At 45.9% G+C, this 25,237-nt stretch overlaps 2 protein-coding genes across 4 annotated transcripts in view; one reads left to right on the top strand and one right to left on the bottom strand.

Moving 5' to 3' along the window:
* The window catches only part of CASP8 (caspase 8), a 51,085-nt gene extending 49,844 nt beyond the window's left edge, over positions 1-1,241 (top strand). For all 3 annotated transcript variants that reach the window (XM_062189936.1, XM_062189943.1, XM_062189951.1), the window contains one exon: positions 536-1,241. In XM_062189936.1, coding sequence (XP_062045920.1) covers positions 536-668 — 133 coding nt within the window. In that variant the 3' untranslated portion in view covers positions 669-1,241. The remainder of the gene's footprint in view (positions 1-535) is intronic.
* A 594-nt stretch (positions 1,242-1,835) lies between these two features.
* Positions 1,836-25,237, bottom strand: part of FLACC1 (flagellum associated containing coiled-coil domains 1) — a 30,685-nt gene continuing 7,283 nt past the window's right edge. Inside the window, exons 6-14 of the mRNA XM_062201409.1 lie at positions 24,612-24,673; positions 16,986-17,083; positions 15,873-15,925; positions 14,534-14,633; positions 13,014-13,117; positions 8,870-8,932; positions 3,167-3,256; positions 2,991-3,100; positions 1,836-2,147 (exon numbers count right to left, since the gene is read on the bottom strand). Of these exons, the coding sequence (XP_062057393.1) occupies positions 2,030-2,147; positions 2,991-3,100; positions 3,167-3,256; positions 8,870-8,932; positions 13,014-13,117; positions 14,534-14,633; positions 15,873-15,925; positions 16,986-17,083; positions 24,612-24,673 (798 nt within the window). The 3' untranslated portion in view covers positions 1,836-2,029. The remainder of the gene's footprint in view (positions 2,148-2,990; positions 3,101-3,166; positions 3,257-8,869; positions 8,933-13,013; positions 13,118-14,533; positions 14,634-15,872; positions 15,926-16,985; positions 17,084-24,611; positions 24,674-25,237) is intronic.

The raw sequence follows: 25,237 nt of genomic DNA on the forward strand, positions 1-25,237 counted from the left end.
AGATCACAAATCCTGCAAGGTTTAGGGACTAGCTACAGAGACAGAGGAAGAGGTTGCCCAACAGTTACTAAGAGAGCCCAGTGACAAAGGTGGCTGCAGGACATTTGTGGACTTCGGGTTTCCTAAAGTCTGGTCACATTGCAGATGAATCCACAGAAGCAATGCCAATTAGAGGCAGAGGGTGGTGGGGGTGGGGTACTGGAGTGGACTGAGCATGTCAAATGACATAGTAGGTAGAGCAGAGCGAGATATACACAGGTCAGGAAGAGAAACCAAGTAACCAAATCTCATAATGACACTGAGGTTTCTGTTGGTTAATGGGGATCCTGAGTATACCAAGGCTAAGTTACAAAGCTTGGAGCCAGCTCATCTCCCTGGAAAACTGTGGGCAGCCTTGGCTCAGCACCTTACTGTTTCGAAGGCCTGATGTTCTGAGAGGAAGAACCGTAGAGTTATCACTGGGCACAGCAAAGGAGATGGTTCAGCAGTTGTCTGTCCCCCATGGATAGTCACGATGCTATGCTGTGTTTTTCAGAGGCGAAGATATCCTCTCCATCCTGACCAAAGTGAACTATAACGTGAGCATTAAGGAAGCCGGGGAAAAAAAGAAGCAGATGCCACAGCCTACTTTCACACTAACAAAGAGACTCCTCTTCCCTCTGGATTGATCCTATTTTTACATACGTAACACTAGGGTTTATTTATTAGTTATTAAGCTAATAAAATGATTTGCACATTTTTATTAAACATGTATACAGTGTTACTTTAAACTGAAAGGAAAATGAATGTAATTGTAAGTCTGTCTCTTTCCAGCTGTCTTTTCTACACTAAAGAAATTTCAAAAATGTAAATTTTAAAATATTCTTAGTATCAAAGCCTTTTCAAAAATCAAGAAATGCCATAAGTTGTTTATTACCTACCCCTAACTCCCTTTTTGACCTCTCCTGTCACTGACTGCTTTTGTGCAAGCTTCTATAACAACTCACATGATTTGCTGTTTTGCTAATGATGCTGTGCCCTCTTTATGTGTTTGTATTTGCTCTTTCTTTCTGTATTGTTTATTCCAAATTGCTAGAAATTAAGTTTATCTTTAAAAGCTAAATGGTTCCTTTAAAAGGGCATCTTTTTCTTGAAAAAATGTTAATTAATAAAATATAATTTTATCTGTTCCTTGGAGATGGTTCTGTTCGTTTTGTTTCAGTGCTTTGCTTTTTTCCAATGGCATCTCACTGGTAGAAGACATTTGGATCACAGGCCTGTTCTACCTGAGTTTTTCAATGTTGGCTCACACCATCGTATTTTTAAAGTTTGTTGCCCACATTTAAAAAGTGGAGCTAGCACGTAAAAAGCAAAATACTTCTTTTGAAAAATCAGAATGTCGGACCCCACATTCCTGTGGTAGGGGCTGCGTGGGCCAGAGGAGCCCCTTCTTCACACTGGGCGTGCACTCTGCTTCGCACCATGCCCCTCCCTCCACACACACCCCTCCCAGGATCCCCCACTGAGGCTGCTGTCCACCCCACCAGTCACGGTGCACGTGGGACTGTGTTTCCTCACGCCCAGGCCACTCCATTCATGTTGCTCGCCCTGTTTGCATTCTCATGGTGGTTTAGAGAAGGTGGCAAGAATCATTAAGTCTTCAGGGAACATCTTACATTCCAAAGTCACAGGCCAGGGTACAGGAAGAAGGCCTTTGAATCTGTCTCTTTCTCATGAACTATGTAAAGGTGCAAGAGCACATTGTACAAAACCCAGAGAAAGCTCAGCTCCGGGTGTCTAGGATAGGGCTTTCAACCAAGGGTTGTACGCTTGTACTGCAGACCTTCCCACCTGCTCAGAAGAAAGCAAATTATGAAAAGACAAAAATGGAGTCAGAGCAACCCAAGAACTAAACTTCTATGCATTTCTCAAACAACCTCACAGGAGTGCTCCAGGCCTATGGGGGATGGTTTTCCTGCTGCTGTCAGTGGCTTCAGGGATGGCCCTCCTGCTGTGTCAGCCAGGGAGAACAGCTTCTTGTTACTGATTCTCATCTTCTGTTGTCATCATCTTCCAAAGTGTTCAAGTCATCCTCAAAAGAGGTGCTACCCATTGGTTTTCCTGATCGTCCTTTATAGATTTCTTCATTCTTGGCAATTATCTTTTGCCTGCAAAAGAAAGGGAATACATATTATTATAGACTAAGGATAGAAAGACATATAAGGTATTTGCTCATTACTTGCAGAGATTTTTTTTAAAAAGATTATTTATTTGAAAGGCAGAGTTACAGACACAGAGAGAAAGAGATCTTCCATCCACTGGTTCACTCCCCTAATGGTTGTGATAGCCCGGGGTGGGCCAGGCTGAAGCCAGGAACTGCATCAGGGTCTACAATGGAAGTGGCAGGGGCCAAGCACTCAGGCCGCTCTCTGCTGCCTTCCCAGGCACATTGGCAGGGAGCTGGATTGGAAGTGGAGCAGCTGGGACAAGGGCTGGTGCCTGTAGGGGATGCTGGAATCCTGGATGGTGGCCTAGCCCTCTACACCACAATGCCAGCCTGAGAAAATTTTAATTTAGTGAGAGATGATATTTGGATGATCAAATTCCCATATAAGGACTTTTCTATTAAATCAGTGCAACAAAAACTTTAATTTACTAAATAATAAATTGATTTCCATGGGCACCAGAAACAACTGTATCTATGACTAAACCACTAATACTGAAATCAAGTTCTCAGGGGAGATGGACTGAAAAGCAGCCCACAGTCACAGAGCTGAACAACTCAGAAGCACACAGATAAATTTCCTGGGTCATTTTGCATTAAAAACAGAGACAGAGACGAGGCAGAGAAGTCTATACACATCCCAGCTCCACCTCACAGAAAATGACCTTTGTAGGTGACTGTGCACCTGCCCCAGAGTGATGCCCCTGGCTCCCAAAAACTCATCAGCTTAACCTGCCCCTCACTCAAACTCCCTCCCACTCCTAAGGGCAAGCCAGGCCCCGCCCACCTCAGATGAAGGTTCTCCTCGGTCAGCATCTGTATAGTGTACTTATACTTCTCTTCGGCTTCAGCAAGCTTGGTCTGGAGCGTTTTCTCCAGGTGACCCATGGCCGCTTTCTGAAAGATGCACACATTTTAACCCCATCTCCCGCTGCCCCCAGCCCCGCCCCGGCTAGCACCCACCTCTTTCTGGAGCTCCATCTGGGTGTTGCAGAGGTTCATGTTCAGTGACTCTAGAACAAGAGTTTGTGCATGCAGCTCTTCTTCCACGATCTGCATGAGAAGACATTGCGTCAGGATGGGCACCGTGCCGGTGTCCACCTGTCCATTCTCCCCTCCAGGGCACCTGGAGCCTGCAAAGCAGCAACCGTGGGTTCTCCTTGTCCAGCACCACTGAGAGCCACTTGGCCACCACACACTGTCAACCCCACCTCAACACCGTCTCATCTGTCTATGCCCTCCCCTTTGGCCTCACTGTCACTGCTGCGGAGCCCACCCTCACCAGAGCTCCCATGGACCTTTGAAATGCCAGCAACCAGTCATTCATTAAACAAGTCTTTATCAAGTAATTACCATGGGGGTCCACACCGAAGGCACAGTAGGTTAATCCTCTGCCTGAGATACCGGCATCCCATGTGGGCGCCGATTCGAGTCCTTGCTGCTCCTCTCCCAGTCCAGCTCTCTGCTGTGGCCTGGAAAAGCAGTAGAAGATGGCCCAAGTCCTTGGGCCCTGAACCCACATGGGAGATGAGGAAGAAGCTCCTGGCTCCTGGCTTCAGATAGGCATAGCTCCAGCCGTTGTGGCCAATTGGGGAGTGAACCAATGGAAGGAAGACCTTTCTCTCTGTCTCTCCCCCTCACTGTCCATAGCTCTACCTCTCAAATAAATAAATATGATCTTTTTAAAAAATTACCATGGATTCCAGCTCCATGCGACTCTAGAAAAGGCAAAACTATAGATCTGCTAACCTCTTTAAGGGTAGGAAAGGGTTAAATAGATGGGGCAGAAGGCATTTTTTAGGGCAGTGAGACTATTTTGTAAGATGTTATAATAGTGGAGATATGACAGGACTTAACAGGCAAAACCCATACAACGTATAATACAAGCACAGAGCCCCACTGTAAACTATGGATTTAAGTAGTGATAATGAATCAATGTTGGCTATTGGATCATAACTAATGTACTATCCTGCTGCAAGATGTTAGCAATAGGGGAGTCTGGGAGTGGCGTGGGGTGAGAGTACACATGGGAACTCTGCATTTTCTTCTCAATTTTCCTATAAACTTTAAACTGCTCTAGGGGAGCAGGCATTTGTCTTAGTGGCTGAGATACCTGTGTCCCTCATTGGACAGCCTGGTTTGAGTTCCAGCTCCTGACTCTAGTTTCTTGCTAATGTAGACCCAAGGAGGCACAGGTGACCACTCAAGTAATTTGGTTCCTGCCACCCACAGGGAAGACCTTGGATTGAGTTCCTGGCTCAGGCCTGGACAGAGCATTTGGGGAGTGAACCAGTGGATGGGAGTTCTGTCTGTCTGTCTGTGTTTCTCTGCCTGAAATAAAAAGGTTTAACAATTTCAAAAAAACTGCTCTAAGAACAGTCTATTCATTCAACAAATACATGAACTGCTGCTTAATAATGAACAGAAACCCGTGCAAATGTCCTTCGAAGGCAAATTCCTAGTGCGTGTGGAAACCCGAAGGAACAGCAGTGTGGCTGGAATAGAGAAGCAATATCCTGGGCCAAGGTGAGGAGGTAGAGCGGAGCTTGGGCACATCTGGGAGGCCACAGTACCAGACAGCATGGGGACCTTTGAATGGAGCAGGGTTAGGATTTGTCTCACCGGTTACATTTATCTCACAGTTGGGTTGGGGAGAATGGAAGTGAAGGCAGGGACAGGAGGAGAGCAAGGGACTAGGAGGAGAGTGTACCAGTGGTTCGGGCAGGAAGTAGTGGGTGGATGAGGGCCAGGTTGCACAGAGTCAGAGACGAGTGGGTGAATCTGGGACATGTTACAGAGGATTGGCAGATATGGGGGAGCGATAGGAAAGAAGGAATCCATGACGACCTCTGGTCCAGGTTTGAATAACTGCAGGAGTTGACAATTTAGGGAGTCAAGTGCCAGGTGGAGCATCAAGAGCGTGGAGTTGGCAGTGTTGCGTTGGAGGTATCTGCAGGCCACACGCAGCAGTGCAAATGGGAAGCTGCACACGCAAGCCTGGAGCTCAGAGGCAAGGCCATGCTGGAGGTCGCAGGCCTAGTTGTCAGCATTTATGTCTCTGTGCCTGAGGAACTGACCTAGTGAGAAAGTGGAGGTGAAGGAGAGAACCAAGCTCCGAAACAGCCCAGGGCTTAGAAATGAGCTGGATGAGGAGGACCTAGCCGGGGAGACGGCAAAGGAGTGACCAGTGAGGCCAAGGAGGCACCAGAAGCCAGTGGAAGCCGAAGGGCGGAAATGATTCAAGGCACGAGGGCTCAACTGCCCCCGGCCCTGCTAACGCCAGGCAGGGTGAGGCACTCCTGGGCCTTCACAACTTGGAAGTTACTGGTGATTTGGGCAGTTTTGGGGGATGCGGTGGGAGCAGAGGCCAGGTTGGGGTGCAGATGGAAGGTGACCTTTTTTTTTGAAAGGCAGAGTTACAGAGAGAGCCAGAGGCAGAAAGAGAAAGAAAGGTCTTCCATCCACAGGGTCACTCCCCAGATGGCCTCAATGGCCGGAGCTGTGCCGATCCAAACCCAGGAGCCAGGAGCTTCTTCCAGGTCTCTCAGGGGATGCAGGGGCCCAAGGATTTGGGCCATCTTCCACTGCTTTCCCAGGCCACAGCAAAGAGCTGGATCAGAAGTGGAGCAGCTGGGACTCAAACCATATGGGATTCCGGCACCGCAGGCGGCGGCTTTACCTGCTACACCACAGTGCCGGCCCCAGGAGGTGACCTTTCTAAAACACTGCCTCGCACTGCTGCCACGTTCTTCACCAAAAGAATCCTTTCCTCCTCAAAAACTTCCCATGGCTCCCACCGTCTGCAGAATCAGTCAGATCCAGACTTCTTGTGACAGTGAACGGACCCCAGACGGTCCCCTGAGCCCAAGGTTAAACAAATAAAGGCCTCTTTGTCCTTTGCTAGGGGCAACCAGGATGTTGGGTTCCTTTTCTATTGTTTCCTGAGAAAACTATGAGGAAGGTGGAGTACCGGTGTGTGACTAGGTAAGGCTCAGCAGAGTCAAGTGAGCCCAGGCTGGAGTGGACTGAGAAGAAACAAAGGCCTGGCAGCAAGCCACAGCCTTGGCTCGCCTGGGGCAGCGGCTGGCATCACTGGGCATGACCTGGGAGTTGCGTGCATGGATCCATTATAGAAAGTTGTGGGACAAGTGGCTTCTAAGCCAGAATAGCTCCTGCACCCACATGTGTAGCTCCTGCACCCACATGTGTAGCTCCTGTACTCACATGTATAGCTCTTGCACCCACATATGTAGCTCCTGCACCCACATGTGTAGCTCCTACACCCACATGTGTAGCTCTTGCACACACATGTGTGGCTCCCATTTTCCCTCCCCTGACTTCTTCCTTGTGGGCCCCGTGGGACTCGCCCTGGACTACTGTGAGAACTGTTCTGAGGCCCCCTCGGAGGAGGAACCCTGAGGCTCCCCTCCCACCCGGCAGGCTGTGCTTCCAGCCCTGTAGCCTCCTGAGTGGCGCCAACCCAAAGGGTGGCCTGTGCTACCAGCTGAGTGTGAGATTCGAGTTCGAACCAGAGCCCCGCGGCCACTGGCCCTCTCCCAGTCCGCCTTGCTGCTCCTGGCATGCCAGGTCCTTTCATTTGTCACCAGCTTTGCTCATGTTCGCCTCGCAGGCGGGAGCACCATCTCTGCCCTGCCTGCTGGGTGAGATTCAGAGACACTCCCCAGCTGTCAAAACCAGCAAACTGCCACTCTGTAACACTTCCTGGGCTGCCACTACCCCACCCCAACAGGACAAATAGCTCTTTGCCATGTAACAAACAGGTCTGCTTCTCCATATTTATCATGTTTGTAGCACCCCGTGATCAGCACCTAATAGGTGCCATATGCATTTCTGACAGGTGCTGAAAGGGTCAAAAAAATGAGCCAGGTGGGTCTCTGCTTCCGAGTGTCAACCCCATTAAACTCCTCCCCGTGTGGTGCTCTTGAGTTCTTCCCACACAAGGAGCATCCTCCCAAGATGCGAAAACTGAAGAGGTACCATCACCTACTGCCATTGCATTGTGCAAAGTGCTGTATGAGGCTCTTTTGCATTCTCTCATTTGCATATCGATTCAAAAGCTCAGTGACTACTTATTGAGCGCCTGTGATCTGCCAGGCACTGTTCCAGGAACTGCGCATATCCAGGAAAGCTTTCTGGGAAGAAAGAATATTAACAGCAAAGAGCCCAGGCGGGAGCAGCCTGGCCTTCAAGGAGGTCAGCCACTCTGAGGCAGGGCGAGGATGGGAAGAAATGGGAGATGAGCTCAGGGGGAAGGAACCATCAGCAAAGAGCAGGTGGAACAACCCTGGGGCCAACACAGGCTGTGGAAGAGGCCTAGTCCAGCCAGAGCAGAAGACAATTTCTAAAACAGAAGGGATTTCATGGAGTACTCAGAAAGGCATCCTTCAGTAATGGGGAAAAATGAGCTCTACAGGACACCTTAACAGCAAGGTTGAGACAATCAAACTTTTAGGTGCAGCCCAGAACAAAGCTCAAGAATATGTAAATGAATCAGATAAAGAATAAAGGCATCCAATAAAAAATCCCCAGGCATGCGAACAAGAAAATGCAGCCATAAACAAGGAGGAAAATCAATTAATTAGAACAGACCCAGAAATGACACAAGTGGTAGAACCAGTAGACAAGTCAACAAAAGTTATTATAGTACACCAGGTCTACCTGGCTCCAAAGCCAATTCCTTTACCCTGTAAAGCACCATGGGCTGCTTGCATCCTGGGGATGCAGAAGCCCTGCCTGGTCCCAGAGGACCACTCCTTTATAACGCCTTTCTGATGACTCAACTTCTCCCACACATGACCATTGTGTGGGAGAAACATAAGATACTCTGTGGTCTGAACAACTCCTCTTCGGCTGTCTCCCACAATGCCTTCATTTAACCCATATGGAAGCGGCCATATGCGAGGAACACTCAGAGTTTTAAAAGGACTTGGTGACAATGTTCTAGAGAGCAGTTTGGTAGTTTTCAGAGCTCAAGGGGAAGAGCTCAGGGTGCGTGTGGTGGCCAGTGGGTTAAGCTGCCATTCCCAGCACCTGCATCCCATTCACAGGGCTGTGCTGCTCCACTTCTGATCCAGCTTCCTGCTATGCAGCCTGGGAGGCAGTAGATGATGGCCCAAGTACCTGGATTCCTGCCACCCATGGGGGAGACCTGGATGGAGTTCCTGGCTCCCGGATATGGCCTGGTCAAGCCCTGGCTGTTGTAGGATTTGGGGAGTGAATCATGGATGGAAGTGCCCTCTCTCTCTCTCACACACACACTCTATCAAACAAATAAAAAAAATTTTTTAAGGAGGCTGAAATGGGAAGAAGCAGGAGAGACAGCCTTAAAAAAGGGGGGGTAGGACTTGACATTTTGAAATTCAAGGTCTTTTTATGGTTTGAGCCTTGCAAGAAATAAAGGTCTTCAACATTGAACAATGCACAGTACACTGCTGAAATGTCGCCTCCAAGCTGACTCTGAAAAGACAGCACAGGTTTTGTTTTATGGACAGTCCTAAAATCCCTAATTTATTTATTGAATCCACGAAACGCTTCCATTTTGCTGAGTTTGTGAAAATGATTGTCGATCCTGCTTTCCCAAGAGCCTATCATTTTACTGACGGCTTTCTAAGAGTCCAGTTCCACAGGAAGGAATGGAAAGCTCACCTCTTTGGTCTTCCTCAGTTCCTCTAATTGCACGGTGTCACTTTCATGCTGTTTCAAGAGCTCCTGTAAACAATTTCATGTGGACAAGGTCACTTCTGGAAAGATGTAAGAAAGCCAGGACAGGACCTGGGATTCTAGTACTCACAAAGCCTAGACACTGGTATAAGAAAACACTCATTACAAGTGAACGACACGCCATGTTGAAGTTAATGAAAATATTACTTATGTGCAATCATCACATTGACAAACATTGAAAAAAAATTATGCTTTCTTCAAAAAGTTTTCTTAAGTCAATGCACAGATTCAATGCTGTTAGGAATTCAGCGCTCTAGATTGCTTTTTTTTATTCTGTGCAATTCCAGCCAAAATGCCAGCAGGCCGTCTTGACAAGCTACTTCTAAAACTTCTATGAAAATGCAAAGGATGCAGAAAATATGAAATAGTCTTGAAAAACAGTAGCAAAATTTGACTATCTTTACTGCTTGACTTCAAGCTGTGGTACCTAAGTATAGACAGACAGCTGAAAGGAACGGAATGGGATCTGACTCCCTGCCTCCTATCCCACTCCCCACTAAACCACCAGTGACAACAAAGACACCAAGGCAACTCAGTGGGGTAGGGAAACTCTCTTCCAAAATATGGTTCTGAAATAACTGGATCCCATATGGAAAAAAATGATCCATGACCTCTACCTCACTTCATACACAGAAATTATTCAAAATGGACCATAAAATCATAAAAAATACAAAGTATGCAAAAATAGAATATCTACATGACCTTGGAATAGACAAATATTGTATAGAGAAGACATGAAAAACTGTGAGTATGAATGACAAGATTCATAATTTGCCTTTTATCAAAAATTAAAAACTTCTGCAACAGGCAAGTGTTGTGTGTGGCACAGCAGGTTAAACAAGCGCCTGTAAGCCAGCATCCCATATGAGTTTCAGTCTGAGTTCCGGCTGCTCCACTTCCAGTCCAGCTCCCTGCTAATGTGCCTGGGAAAGCAGCAGAAGATTGCCCAAGCCCTTGGGCCCCTGCACACAGGCAGGTGACTTGTATGGAGTTCCTGGCTCCTGGCTTTGGCTTGTCCCAGCCCTGGCATTTACAGCCATTTGAGGAATGAACCAGCAAATGGAAGATTTCTCTCTCCCTCTCTCTTTGTAACTCTGCCTTTTGAATAAATAAATGAATACATTTTTTAACAAAAAACAAAGATTCTGCATATAAAAAGACAACATTAATGAAAATGCAAACTACAGGCTGGAAGACAATATTTGCAACACATATATCCACAATGAATGAAATGCTCATCCATACCAATACTAAAAACACTGAGACACCCACAGCCCTATCAGAGTGCCTGGGTTTGAGTCCCAGCTTTGTCCTTGGTTCTAATTTCCTGCTAATGCACACCCTGGAAGGCAGCAGGGGATGATGGCTCAAAGACTTGAGTCCCTGGCTGCCAAGTTGGAGACCTGGATTGAGTTCCTGTGGCTTTGACCTGGCTCAACCTTGGCTGTTGTGAGCATTTGGGGAGTAAACCAGAAGATGGGAGATATGTCTCTCTGACTATTTGTCTTTCCAAAAATAAAAGATTACCCCAACTTCTCCAAGTGGCAAAAGCTAGCACAGACATTTCACAAATGAAGATATATTTTGGTCCATCGAGCGTATGCAAAGTTGCCCAGCATCATTAGTCATCAGGGAAAGTGAAACCATGATGCTAAACCATTTCATATGCACCGGGATGTCCACAATTACTGTGAAGTAACCAGAATTCTCATATATTTAAGATACAAGAGTAGAGTGGTGGAATGACTTTGGAAAATAATTTGGCAATTTCCTAAAAGGTTGAAACGATACCTACCCTAGGGCAAAGTGTATACCCAAGAGAGTAAGAGCATCAGTCTGCAATACCTGTACAATGGGGTTTATAGCAGATTTTTTTTTTTTTTTGGTAAGATTGAAAAAAAAAAAATCGAAACAACCCAGATATCCAACAATGGAAAAACAGTAAATACATTGTGGAATATTCTTCCAAAGGAATGTTACTGAGCAATAAAAAAGGAAGAAATTACTGATATAATTAACAGCTGGGTAAATTTCATAGACATTTCACTGAGGGAAAAGAAGCTATACACACAAGAGCATATGCTATATGTTATGTGGATATGAAGTTTAAGAACCGCAAACTTAACCTATGATGGAAGAAATCGAAAGAACAGTTGTCTTGGAGCATATCTGGGGGGGGGGGGGCGGCGTCGAGGGGAAGAAACGCCACAAGAGTGTTTTCAGGGTTGATGAGATAATCTAGATCTGGGGTTGAATGTGGGTTACATAAGTGTGCACATTTGTCAAAACTCAACAAACTGCACACGCGTGATCTGTAATTTTTTCCTAGGAAGCTAAGTATAAATTATGCCTCACTATGGGGGGTCAGCATCACTGGGGAGACAACAGGAGAGGGGCAGGGAGGAATGTGCGGAGATCCAGCTCCTCCCCAGGAGAGGAGTCGCTTCCTCTAGCTCAGGCGTCTGAGTCTTTCAGACCGCAGAAGTTCCGCACACTGCAGGCCAGGCCGCATCTCCTCAGTAGTGTTTTGCTCAGTAAATAGACTGAACACCACACATGGGCTTTTATTCATGGAATTAGTGATCCTTTAAAAACTATTTACTTATTTCCAAGCTCTGGGGTGGAGAGGTGTGGGGGGCACAGAGAGAGAGAGAGAGAGAGAGAGAGAGAAACGCTCCAGATGGAGGCTGTATATGGGAGTTCACTTCCCCAACGCCTACAATGACCAGGACTGAGATGGAACTGAAGCCAGGACCGGGGCACTCAAGCCAGGTCTCCCACGTGGGTGGCAGGAGCCCCGTGACTGGAGCCATCACCACTGGCACCCAGGGTCTGCATTGGCAAGAATCCAACCCAGGCACTCTGCTGGACTGGCACAGGGGCAACTGTAACTGCCAGGCTACACGCCCCCCCTCCCCCTTTTAAATTAGCATGAAGGTTAGAAATAGGCACTTACAAATGGAATATTGAAGACAGCTGAAATATTGTAGACATGCTGCCTTTTGCATAAAAAGGATACAAGAATATAAAAAAGTCTGTAGCCTAAAAAGGCAGTGGTTAAGACTTGATGGCCGGCGCCGTGGCTTAACAGGCTAATCCTCCGCCTTGCGGCGCCAGCACACTGGGTTCTAGTCCCGGTCGGGGCACTGGATTCTATCCCGGTTGCCCCTCTTCCAGGCCAGCTCTCTACTATGGCCCGGGAAGGCAGTGGAGGATGGCCCAAGTCCTTGGCCCTGCACCCCATGGGAGACCAGGAGAAGCACCTGGCTCCTGGCTTTGGATCAGCGAGATGCGCCGGCCGCAGTGGCCATTGGAGGGTGAACCAGCGGCAAAAAGGAAGACCTTTCTCTCTCTCTCTCACTGTCCACTCTGCCTGTCAAAAAAAAAAAAAAAAAAAAGACTTGATCCTGGCATGGCTCTGGGTCCTGCTATGGAGGTGCTCTGGTTGCCTGATGCTGGCTACATCATCGTGGAGTTCTGCCTCTGTAACACTCTCTCATCCACTCCAGTCTATCTCATGCACTAAAAGCTCAGAGATCTGGTTGAATGAACTGTGTGGGCCCTGCTTGCTAATGCATATTTGCTTAGTTAACATTCCTGTTTGGTAGCACTGGGTCTGAGCCCAGCTTTCTTTTTAACCCGATTTCAGCAGTCGGTTGTGGGAAAGGCCTAGCAAGGAGCTAACCCTCACTTCCTGCAGCGCTTCGGTAGCTACTCTGATTACTAAGAGTGCACAGCCAAATGTGCTCTGGTTAGCCTGCAATAATGCCCGCTCTCGTTAGCTACAGCCAAGGAGGAGAAGGAAAAATAGAGGCAAAATAGAGAATTTTAGGTTGTGCATGCTTAGCATTCTGTTGTTTCCTGTTCATTGTAACTTTCATTTCAATAGCCCTGTGGTCACACTGTGCAGCTAAAGGCCAGCAAGACTGTCAGTCTGCTTGCAGAAACCCAGGAATGCTGGGAGGGAAGGAGTATGTCCATAAAGACAAGATCAGCTCATTACAGAGGCACACGGGAATTCATGGTGCCAGCATGGTGTCAAACACTGGAGCACTTGGGGCTGGCTCACCTCCTTCTCTCGCGTGAAATTCTCAAAGAGAGCAACATAGGTTTCGCTTATCTTCTTCTTTTCTTCTTCTGACTCCAGTTCAAACTTCTTCGTCATCTTGTGTTCTGCGGAGGAGAGAGGAGAGCACTTATATGCCTAAGCACAGGGGAACGCAGGTGCAGAGAGAAATTAGAATATCTGAAGGCAAAGGCTCTTCCAGACTGGGTCAAAGTCAAGGGCCTCTCTGCCTGGTGTTTGGCCTCTGACACTCACCTGCTGATGCTTGAGGGTGGGGTGAGCTGGGCGATTGTTCTCAGTCACATTAGCCACGTTGCGATCTGCCTCCAATGTCTCTGGTTCTCTTGTGTGTGGTTTCTTTTGGCTCTGTTGCTTGTGATTTTGTCTATCCCCTCTGCTGTAGTAAGCTTTCTGCTCTCCTGGCTGTCCTTATCTTAAAACCCCTTGCTCACACAGCTCTGCCAGTGATAACAGTCCTTGTGTACTTAGCTGTGGGGTAGAGGGACGCTCACACGGGCAGAGAAACCTGTGTGCAGAGCCCTGCCACCACACAGGAGGAGGAAACCCGAGTCCTGCAGTGTCACCGTTCTGAGGGCCGATAGGGAAAGTCTGGGCTGGCACAGAAAGTCCTGGCTGGGCTGCACGACGGGCAGCTGAAGTCTGGTCTCTAGAAACTGGTAGTTCCACCTTGGACTTTGGCCACACGGAACACGTGAGTCATGTGTCGCTAGAAGCCTGGGAGATGACCGAGGTTGTGTTGCACCAGGGTTCTAGGGAAAACCTCAGCCAGAAGCAGCTCCTCATCCCATCCCCAGCCTCAACTCCAGGGTCTCCATGCCAGCTCTGGCCGTCCAGAGTCTCCCGCAGAATGGGAATTCACTTTCCCTGGGGGGAGCCACGTTAAATGAGTAATTTGCTAAAAATCAACTACAAGATGAATGGGGTGGGTGTATGATGTGGAACAGGTTTGTAGAGGCCCCCATCCTGTCTCAGCTAGTCCTCCGGGCCCAGGAGCAGCCTCCACAAATTCCTGTCCTTGTCTGCTATCCCTGAAGAAGCTGGGGGTGGGGGCGGGGTGCAAGGGGCACCTGTAGAGCCCTTTGTATGACCCCGCTGTGTGTGAGGTCTGGAAACACTAAACATGGCTCCCTCTGGGAGGTATAGAGCCTTTTAGTATATTGGATTGAGTGACACATCACCCCAACCCAATAAATGAATATTTCAAATTAAGTTCAAGAACATCTGGAATTTTGGGAGTCACCTGTGTCCAGTCCCAACACTTGTTCCAGCCCCTGATGGACAAGCTTGGAATCCAGTGAGTTTTTTAGAATGTACAGATGCCTGAACTTCAAAAAGACCCTGTCCTGGTCACTTGGCTTTCTGGGACACTCCAGGATCCTTCTGTGTGGGAGTCCAGCACTGCCCTTGGCACCTCGAAGGCTGCCTTCCTCAAGTCAAGACCAAGCCTAATGGCAGCTCTTCAATGCAGCTGTCAGGGAAAAGCCAGAAGCGTCTGTACTCACTTTGCTGCAGCAGGATCTTCTCCCGCTCTATCTTCTCGTCCTTCTCCCACTCTGCCTTCCGCTTTGACCACTTGTCTTCCATTTCATCATAAATGCTGTCCTGTGGAGGCACAGGGGCGCCCGGGAGAAGACTCCCTGAGAAGGAGACCTGGAGGAGCTGCAGGTCCACCCCAGGGAGCCCCCTGCTGGCCACGCACCGTGCCCCGTGCAGCTTCCCTCCCCTGAGGGCCTCCTCTCTGGCTCACTAATGGGAAGTAATTCCCAGCCTAGCCCAGGGGAGCTGCTGTTAGACCCTAAAGGTCAAGGGCGAACTATGTTCCCGTGTTTTCCCCAGTGGAACTGGCCTTCCTTGGAAGACAGGTAGCAATCTCCACGCTGAAGAGTCACGTGTCAGCTCTTGCTGACTCACGACTCTCTCTTGAGTAGCACATGAAGAAATTGGGGGAATAACTGATAGATTTACACTAAGAAAATGGTAGAGTTTTCCAGAAACTGTGCCCCCCCACTTTTTTTTTTTTTTTTTTTTTGTTCAGCAATTCTAACTTCCTTTTATGGTTGAGGTTAAATAAGCCTAATTCAATGCCAGCCCTGTTGGTAGGCTAAGACTTCATGAGCAAGGGGTCCTGGGAGGGAAAGGCCCGGAATGCCACTGGTGGAGCCCAAGAACCCTGACCACCTTCCCGCTCAGGTTAGCAGCAGGACTCACTTGGGCATCAGCACTTATTTGGATTGCTTGTGGTCTTTTAGGTGTGGGTTCTCTCAGCATTTTCGCAACTGGTGGGTGGCTCGGTGGCCACAGAGGTCAAATTCCCTGGAGAGGCTTGGATGGAGGCAGGCACAGAGTGGGCTGCTTACCCGATGCCGCTGAGGCTTGGCTCCACAATATTTTTCCTGACTGTGCCAAGGAATAGCTTGAAAAATAAATTTTGTGTGCATGCTCTAACCGGAAATGATGCGTTTCAGAATCTCAGAGGTGGTCCTGATGCTGAACCCTTCACGGGGTGGCCTTGTTAGCCTGGGACTGAGGAGTTTCCTTTGGGTAGCGCTGGTTCTTTCTTTTTGTTGTTGTTACTGCTAGTTTTTGTGTTTCTATTTTTTTAAACGATGAGCAGCTATTATTTTTGCCACCACAAACATATTTTTCAATAGGTCTCTTCAGGGTTTGGGGGACTGATAGTCATGCGTGGAAGTTACCAAGTTTATGGTTCTCCCGGGGTTCATTAGTGCCAGTGAGTTTATTATATTCTAGGCAAGAACTCATGATTCACCCCAAGGCTATCAGCCAGGATGAGCCTTGCTTCTCTCATGCTCCTACCCACCAAAGAGCTCTGTGTCTCACCTGGTACATATGAAACATATTCTTCAGATACTTATACTCCTTTCTCATCTCCTCTGGACAAAGGAAAAGCAACCACAGAGTCATTATTATCCCTTTGACATCCACATTTTCAAACCCAAAGGTGGCTCTCCTGCACCCCTTCCTCATCCCAAACTCTTCCCCTAGGCGGTGACAACTGTGAGTGGCTCAGAAATCACCCTGGAAGCCTAGCAGAAACACAATTGCTTGGGTCACCCTAAGCCTCCTGAATTGGGGTCCTAGCGGGAGAGGCACAGTACTTATTGATTAATATGCTTCTCGGGGAATTTTGATGAATACCAGGTCTCTTCAACTACAGTGCTAGCAAAGTTTGGACAAAATCCCCAGGGGTAAACCTAAATCCACAGGGAAAAGAGAAACAAAATCTTATATCATCATTTGCTTCTGTCTTTTTACATAACATGTCTCTGATTACACGTATTATGAAGACAATACATGTTCTCTTGGGAAAATCAGCAACTATAAGATACCATCGTTAAGAAATTTAAGGCAAAATAAAGGAAAATGTTTCTAGAATTTCTCCTTCTCTGTAAGATCAGTCTATTAGCCTGAATTCTGAAGGACACACACTTCGCCCTTCCCAAGAGCAGTGTCAACACTGCGGCATGTGGCCAACAGACCCAAAGCATGGGCAGGCCATGCAATCAAAACCTGTCAGTGAGGATTTAATGAAACACTAGCATCTTACAAGTGAGCAAATCTGCTGAATCGTGACAAGATTATACTTGTGGAACTTCGGGTATGCTTTTAAAAGTTCTTTCACATTCCGATCACGTGGATTAGGGCAGATATCTTCGTCCTCAATTCCCAGGGAGGGAAACCCAAACACAAACTTGCTCTGATCTTCTGGGAAATGGGAAGACATTGGCAAACATGATGTGCCCTGTTTTCAGTTTCATTCCTATCACTTTCCCTCTCTCTCTCTCTCTCTCTCTCTCTCTCTCTGAGCTTTAGAATGACATCTTGGAAGGTTGACCACAGCAGAGCCATGGCCATGAGTTCTCTACGCCCTTGATCCACCAGGTTGCCTCTCACCCCTGCACCCAGGGCCATCCTCCCAGGGCCTAACAGTACCTATCTTCTCCTGGGCAGCCGCCTTCTCTGCCTTCAAGGACGTTTTGTAGTTGTTCTCCAGTTCACTGACCTCCGTTTTGTGAGCCTCTCTGAGCTCCCTGTGGGATCCAGGAGAAAGTCATAACCATCCAGTGAAAAGAAGTCCAGAGATGAGCTGGGACTCCTCTGTGGCCACATACAGGAAGTGGGGCTCTCACTTCTGGAAGCTTCCCTTAGCATCTACCCAGAGAAGGCTGAGAGGACCCATTTTCTACAACCACCATTTTGGGTGGGGTGGGCAGAGACCATAGTCGGCACTGCCTTTGCTAACAGCCCATTTGGGCACCTGTGGGCCACATTAGCACCTAGGATAAGTTCTAACTCAAGATCTTCCCAGTTCCCATCCAGGAGGCAGCTGTTGGCAGTGTTTAACATGAGTGTTAAAATGAAAACCAGGCCATGAAAAGACGCAGAGAAAGCGTAAATGTTAAGTTATCTGGTGAGGAAAACCAATCTGAAACGATTCCATGTATGAGTGTGACTCCAACTACATGCCGTTAGGGAAAAGGCAAACTGCGGAGACTGAAAAGGCCAGTGGTTGCCGGGGGGTGGGAGGGAGGGGGGGAGAGGGAGGGACAAGCAGGAGATCACAGTGGGTTTTCGGACAAGACTATTCTGTCTGACACTCTCATGGGGGACGCGTGGCTTCGTGCGTTTGTCCAAACCATGAAATACACAACACCAAGAGTGAACCCAAATGCGGACTCTAGACACTGGATGTGTCAGGTTAGGTGCACGAGTGGTACCACTCTAGGGAGATGATGACGATGGAGGAGGCTCTGAGTGTGTAAGGGCAGTGGAGTGTGTGGGAACTCTCTAGACTGTCTCCTCAACTTTCTATAACCCTAAAGTTGCCCTAATCAACAAGTATGTAAATAAAAGATGAAATAAATGAACGTAAGGCTAGGATTCAACTAGGAGTGCTATCTCTCTCCTAGGATTTAAAACTTTAGTATTTCTCAATTGATGTGTAATATTTGTACTGCTTGTGGGCTACAGTGTTATAATCTGAGATATATATTCAGTGTGGAATGACTAAATCAGGGTAATCAGGATTTCTGTCTTCTCAAATATTCTCATTATGTATTAGCAACATTCAAGCCATTTGCCTCTAGTTTTGTTTTTTTTTTTAATATAAAATTGCTTGCTGTAGTAGACTATGGCTCTCTTACTGTTCTAGCAGAACATTAGAACTAGTTACCATCCTCTACTGTATTATCTACCCCATTTCCACCCCCCCCCCACTCCCTACCCTCTGTAACCTCTAGTGACCTCTTTTCTAATCTCTGCTCCTCTGTGATCAGCTTTTTCAGCTTGCACAAATGAGTGGGAACATGTTGTATTTGTCTTTCTGTTCCCTGACTTATAACATTGAACTTAATGTATTCTTGTTCCATCAGTGTTGCTGCAAGTGATAGGATTTCATCTTTTGTTATGTCTGGATAATATTTCTTCTCATTTTTTATCTATTCATCCAACAGTGGATATCTTGTTTGAATCCGCATCTTGGCTATTGTGAATAATGCTGCAATAAACAGGGGCACGTAGGCATCTCTGATATGATGACCTCATTGCCTTTGGATATATACACGGTAGTGGGGCTACTCTAGCACGTGCCAGTTCTACTTTCGGTTGTTTTGGAAAGCCTCTATGCTTTTTTCCATAATGGCTGTCCTAATTTGCATTGTCACCAACAGCGTGTAAAAGTCCTTTCTCAGCATTCTCACCGGCATTTGCTATTCCAGGCCTTTTTGACATTAGCCAATCTAACTTGGGTGAAGTGATATTTCATTTTGGTTTTGATTTGCTTCTCCCTACTAGTTGGTGATGTTGAACACCTTTTCAAGTATTTGAGAGCCGTTTGTTTATCTTCTCTTGAGATATGTCTATTCAGATCACTTACACATATTTAAATCAGATTATTATTATGTGTTTTGCTATTGAGTTGAGTTCCTTAAATATTCTGGCTATTAACCCTCTGTCAGATGAACAGTGTACTGATATTTTCTCCCATTATGTAGGTTGTCTCTTCTCTGTTGACTGTTGTTCAGAAAGTTCTTAGTTTGATAGAATTCAATTTTGTCTACTTTCACTCTTGTTTCCTGTGCTTTTAGTTTTGTTTTTTTTTTTTTTAATCTTTGCCTATACCAATGTTTTGAAGTGTCCCCTCATGTTTTCTTCCAGTATTTTCATGGGTTTGAAACTAACGTTTCAGTCTTAGATCCATTTTTTATTGCTTTTAGTAAATGGTGAGAGGAAGAGGGGGGTCTACTTTTATTCCTCTGTGCACTTGTATCCAGTGTACCCAATGCACGCTCTTGGCACCTTTGTGGAAAAATCAGTTGGTTGCAAGTACATGGGTTAACTTCTGGATTTTCTATTCTGTTTCATTGGTCTACGTGTCTTTTTGTATATCAGTATTATGTTGTTTTTATTATCATAGATTTGTAGGATGTTTTGAAGTTAGGTGTTGTGATGGCTCAAGTTTTGTATTTGTGTGTGGGGGGGGATTGTTAGGTTTTCTACATAGAGAATCATGTCGTTTGCAAACAGGAATATTTTGACTCTCTCCAATTTGGATGCCTTTTATTTATTTCTCTTGCCTAATTTCTCTGCTAAGACTTCCAGTACTCTGTTGAATAGGAATAGTGAAAATGAATAGCCTTGTTTTGTTCCAGATCTTAGACAAAACACTTTGAGCTTTTCCCCATCTAGCATAATGTTTCTGTAAGCTCACCATATACAGGCTGCATTGCGTTGAAGCATGTTCTTTCTATAGCTAGTTGTTGAGGATTTTTATCATGAAGAGATATTGAATTTTATCAAAAGCTTTAAATGTATTTACTAATATAACCATGTGGAATTTGTTCTTCATTCTGTTTTATGTGTTATTGATTTGCATATACTGAACCATCCCTAAGATAGATTCTACTTGATCATGGTATATAATCTTTTGGTGTGCTGCTGGATTTGGTTTGTGAGCATTTTGTTGGGAATTTTTACTCTGTGTTCACCAAGGGTATCAGTTTGTAGTTTTCTTTTTTTTTTTTTTTTTTTTTTTTGACAGGCAGAGTGGATAGTGAGAGAGAGAGAGAGACAGAGAGAAAGGTCTTCCTTTTTGCCATTGGTTCACCCTCCAATGGCCGCCGCGGCCGGCGCACCGCGCTGATCCGAAGCCAGGAGCCAGGTGCTTCTCCTGGTCTCCCATGCGGGTGCAGGGCCCAAGCACTTGGGCCATGCTCCACGGCCTTCCCGGGCCATAGCAGAGAGCTGGCCTGGAAGAGGGGCAACCGGGACAGAATCCAGCGCCCCAACCGGGACTAGAACCCGGTGTGCCGGCGCCGCAAGGCGGAGGATTAGCCTGTTGAGCCATGGCACCGGCCTGTAGTTTTCTTTTTGTTGTGTTCTTGTCTGATTTTGGTATCTGAGTAATTCTGGGCCTCACAGGATGGCTAGAGTTCTATCTTTTTCAATTTTTTTGGAATGGTTTAAGAAAAGATGGTATTAGTTCTTTAAATGTTTGATAGAATTCAGCAGTGACGTCATCAGGTCCTAGGTTTTTCTTTGTTGGGAGGCTTTTTATTACTGATTCAATCTCACAGCTTGCATTTCTCTGTTCAGTTTGCCTACGTCTTCATGGTTCAATTTTTGTAGATGACATATATCCATAAATTCATCTATTCCTCTAAGTTTCCCAATTTGTTGGCAGAAAGTTGTACATTATAGTACCTAATAAACCCTGATGATATTTTTGTGGTATCAGCTGTAATAGTTCCTTTTCCCTTTTATTTATTTGAGTCTCTCTCTCTGTCTCTCTCTCTCTCTCTCTCTCACTCTTCGTGTTGTTAGCCTGGATAATGGTTAGCTCACTTTGTTCATTTCTCAAAATGCAGGAGCATTTAGTTGATCTTTTATGCTTAAAAAACCTCTTTTTCAGGGGCCAGTGTTCTGGCATAGCAGGTTAAGCCACTGCCTGTGACACTGGCATCTCATATTGTCCCTGGTTCAAGTCCTGGCTGCTTCACTTCTAATCCAGCTCTCTGCTAATGCATCTGGGAAAGCAGCAGAGGATGGCTAGAGTATATGGGCCCCTGCATCCATGTAGGAGACCTAAATGGAGTTCCAGGCTCCTGGCTTCAGCCTGGTCCAGCCCCCACCATTGTTGCCATTTGGGGAGTGAACAAATGGATGGAAGATCTCTTTGTCTCTCCTTCTCCTCTGTAACTCGACCTTTCAAATAATAAATAAACAAATATTTTTAAACTCCTAAAACCCCTCTTTTCCATTTATTTCTGTCTTTATCTTTATTACATATTTTGTTCTATTAATTTGGGGCTTTGCTTTTCTAGTTCTTGAAGTGCATTGTTAGGCTGTTTATTTGATTTTTATAAAATGAAGCTATTGCCTGCTATAAGTTTCCTTAGTGTTCCTTTTGCTTTGTCTTATAAGCTTGTTTTTCATTTTTAATTGCTTAAAGAAGTTTCCTAATTTTTAAAAATTGTCTTCATTGACTCATTGGTAATGCAGGAGCATACTTAAATTTCCTTGTACATAGTTTCTAAAGTCTCACTTAATGTCTCTGACTGGTTTTATTCCATTGTGGCCAGGGACAAATGTGATACAATTCAATTTTTTGGATTTTTGAAGCTTGTTTTGTGGTCTAACATATGGTTTATTCTAGAGAATATTCTACACGCTGGTGAGAAGAATGTAAATTCTGCAGCTGTTGTATAAACTGTTCTATAAATGTCTTTTAGGCCCATTTGGTCTTTAGTACAGTTTAACCCTTATGTTTCTTTGTTGATTTTGGGTGCGTGTGGGGGAGATATTCTTGATGAGTGTGGAGCAAAGTCAACAACTGTTATTGTATTGGGGTCTATCTTCTCCTTTAGATCAAACAATGTTTATATAATTGGCTGTTCTATCATTGGGTGAATCTAGGCGGGCACTTCAAAATGATTTTGGAAAATGAAATTAAAGATAAGTGTATTTTGTTACAAAAATTTTTTTAAGTTCATACAGAGAGGGATCTTCAAAAAGTTAATGGGAAATTCACATAATGAAAAAACTATGCATATATTTAAAAATATTTTGCATAAAAATAAACATTTTTTTAAAAAGACATTTATTTATTTGAAAGGTGGAGTTACATAGAGAGAGAAGGAGAGACAGAGAGAGAGAAGAGAATCTTCCATCCACTGGTTCACTCCCCAAATGGCTGCAACAGCCAAGACTGGGCCAGGCTGAAGCCAGGGGACAGTAGCTTCTTCTGGGTCTACTGCATGGGAGCAGGGGCCCAATCACTTGGGCCGTCCTCTGCTGAAATCCAGCTCTCTGCACATTAGCTGAGATTGGAAGTGGAGCAGCCAGGACTTGAACCAGGGCCCACCTGGTATGCCAGTGCTGCAAGTTTCAGCTTTAACCCACTAAGCCACAGTGCCACCCCCAGCTTATCTTTTAATTCAACTATTCAGTAACTTTTTGATGTATTCTCATATATCATATTCTCTCCTGACCTGCCACATTTCTGCTGAGAAACCATCTGGTAGTCATAGTTGTGCTTCTTTGTATGTGATGTGTTTCTAATCCCTTGCTGCTCTCAGCAGTTTTTCATTGTCTTTTGATTTTTAAAAGAATATTAATATCTGTATATTCCTCTTTGGTTTGAATTATTTAATTTTAATGAAGTTGGTTGGCAGGGGAGTATATGGAATCTCTAATTTTCTTCCAGTTTTTCTATAAATCTAATTCTTAAAATAAAGTTTGTAGGGATCACTAAAGATGGCGGAATAGGAAGGGAGCACACTGATAGTCTGGGAAGAGACAGTTTAATAAAAGTGGAGATATTGCAAGTTCAAGGAAGAGTTGGGGAAGAGGAAACTCTTCCGGAACTAGTGATTCACGGTGGACCTGAGTGGAGGGCATGGGAGCCCATGGCTCGGGACACCAGCGGCGGAATCTACACACCAGTGCTGGAATGCCAGGTGAGCTGAACCTCAATAGCCTGAGACAACTGGCAGGAAAACGGAAGGGGGAGCCTAGAGGGAACAAGGCTTGAAGCCCCGTGGGGGAAAGTTCACCAGGCTAACTAGAGGAGAGAGGGAAAAAAAAAGGGACCTGTACGGACAGGAGTTTCTCTCTCTCCGCTCACCTCTCAAAGGTGAGCAAAACAAAGAGCAGACGCCATTTTGGACATATGTAAAAGCTGCGCGACCTCAGGTCTGCACCCGCCCTCAGCCAAACAGAAAAACCTGACTCTGGGGAGGGGTGTGTGTGTGAAATAACAGATTAGGACCTAGTGAATGTGTGGAGCTAATGAACTGAGCCTGTGAAAAAAGAAACGGTGGGTGAGAGAACTCACGGAGTTCACATGAGTACTCTCCAGAGATGCTAAAATTTGGTAACCTTGGCAACCTAGTGGGAGACTGCAGGAGAATTTGAGCCCACACTGAGGGCAGCATAGATTTCCTGTGTGGTCCTTGGGAAAGAGCAGGCGAATGTTATACCCACAGGAGCCAGAGATCGGAAGCATGACTGCCTTCAATACCACTCAGCTGTGCGGAATTACTTCCCTTCTGAATCAAAAGAGAGAGAGAGAGAGAGAGAGAGAGAGAGAGATTGATTCACCACGCCTAACCTGGGAGTGTCACCTTTGGCACACCCTTAACCCTGAGGAACCAAAAAGAGCTCTCAGGCCACACCCATCTCAAGCCTCTAAGGCTCCATCAAAAGCAGACAGTCCACTTAATACAGTTATAGTATAACAATAAAAAACACCACAGCGAGGGAAGAAGAATCCAAAGAATATCTCCACAATGCCAAGCAACAAATGCAGAAACTGAGGAAACAAGAACAAGGAAGACATTATGACGCCCCCAAATGAACAAGACACACCAAGCCAAGATTATGAAGATGATGAGATGGAAGAAATGCAAGATACGGATTTCAAAAAATTTATAAGATCATTTAGAAGTTTTCAAAAAATGCTTGAGCTACGGAAATCCTTACTGGACAGGGTGGAAAATCTCATTCATGAAAATGAAATCTTAAGGAGGAATCAAAATGAAATGCAGAAACTAGTAGAACAGGAAAGTGTGATAGTGAAGAGAAATCAAAATGAAATGAAGAACTCAATAGATCAAATGACAAACACATTAGAGAGCCTTAAAAACAGAGTCAGTGAAACAGAAGAGAGAATATCGGACTTAGAAGACAGAGCACAGGAAAGTATACAAACCAAAAAAGAAGAGGAAATTAGAAATCTAAAAAATATTGTTGGGAATCTACAGGATACTATTAAAAACCCCAACATTCAGGTTCTAGGAGTTCCTGAAGGCATGGAGAGAGAAAAATTATAGTTGAAACAGGAAAAAAAAATTGGATAACAAAAAACCCAGGAACAACCTTTGCCTCATTCTGGTGGCCTCATGCAAGCCCACCTGCTCTGCAAAGACTCACACGTCACTCGACTCCACCCCTGACCCCCACTCCACTTGGCACTGTCCAAGGTCCCAGGGAAGTGCAATCCCGCAGAGCCCACAGGAGCCGTAGAGCCTAGCACACAGAGCTTCATGCCGGAAGCCTTACCTGTTCTTGTTCTCGAAGTTCTGTTTCATCTCAGCACAGCGGCGTTCCATTTCATCGGCAAGCTGGAAAGGAGGCCAGCATTAACGACAGAGGATTGAGGACTTCAGCCTCACTCTGGGTTTGCGTCTTCTGAGAAACCTCCCCATCCCCATGCTTCTCCTGCTGCGCCTGCAGTGCCAGTGGGCGTGTGACTACTGACGTCATGGAAGGATTCTTGCCTTGCTCTGTGCCATTTGGTACTGCATCAGTTTGTAATGTTGGTGCACGAACGTCATCTCTGTCGCTGTTTTCTGTTCTTGTCTGCTAGATTCTCATCTCTTTACAAGATCATGGCCTTTGGATTCTTTGATATATAATTAAATGGGGCATTAGAAGAGCCAAGGAGGACTAAGACTCAGGTCCTTCCTTTAAAGAAGCTTAAAACCCAGTATTAATCAGTCCTTGTTGGCAGCACAGTTGGGTTTTAGAAGATAGCATTTGCTCACCTGCAGCCAATCCTCCATTCTAGCACGTCAGGTCCTCTGACCTGTGTCTCAGCAGAAATGAGTGTCCACTGTCAGCTGAGGACCCACTGTTGGCTAAGACGAGGGTTCTGGGCTTGTTTTGGTCCCTCTTTGACCACTAGG

The sequence above is a fragment of the Lepus europaeus genome, chromosome 1 (assembly GCF_033115175.1).
Source record: "Lepus europaeus isolate LE1 chromosome 1, mLepTim1.pri, whole genome shotgun sequence".
Taxonomy (NCBI): Eukaryota; Metazoa; Chordata; class Mammalia; order Lagomorpha; family Leporidae; genus Lepus; species Lepus europaeus.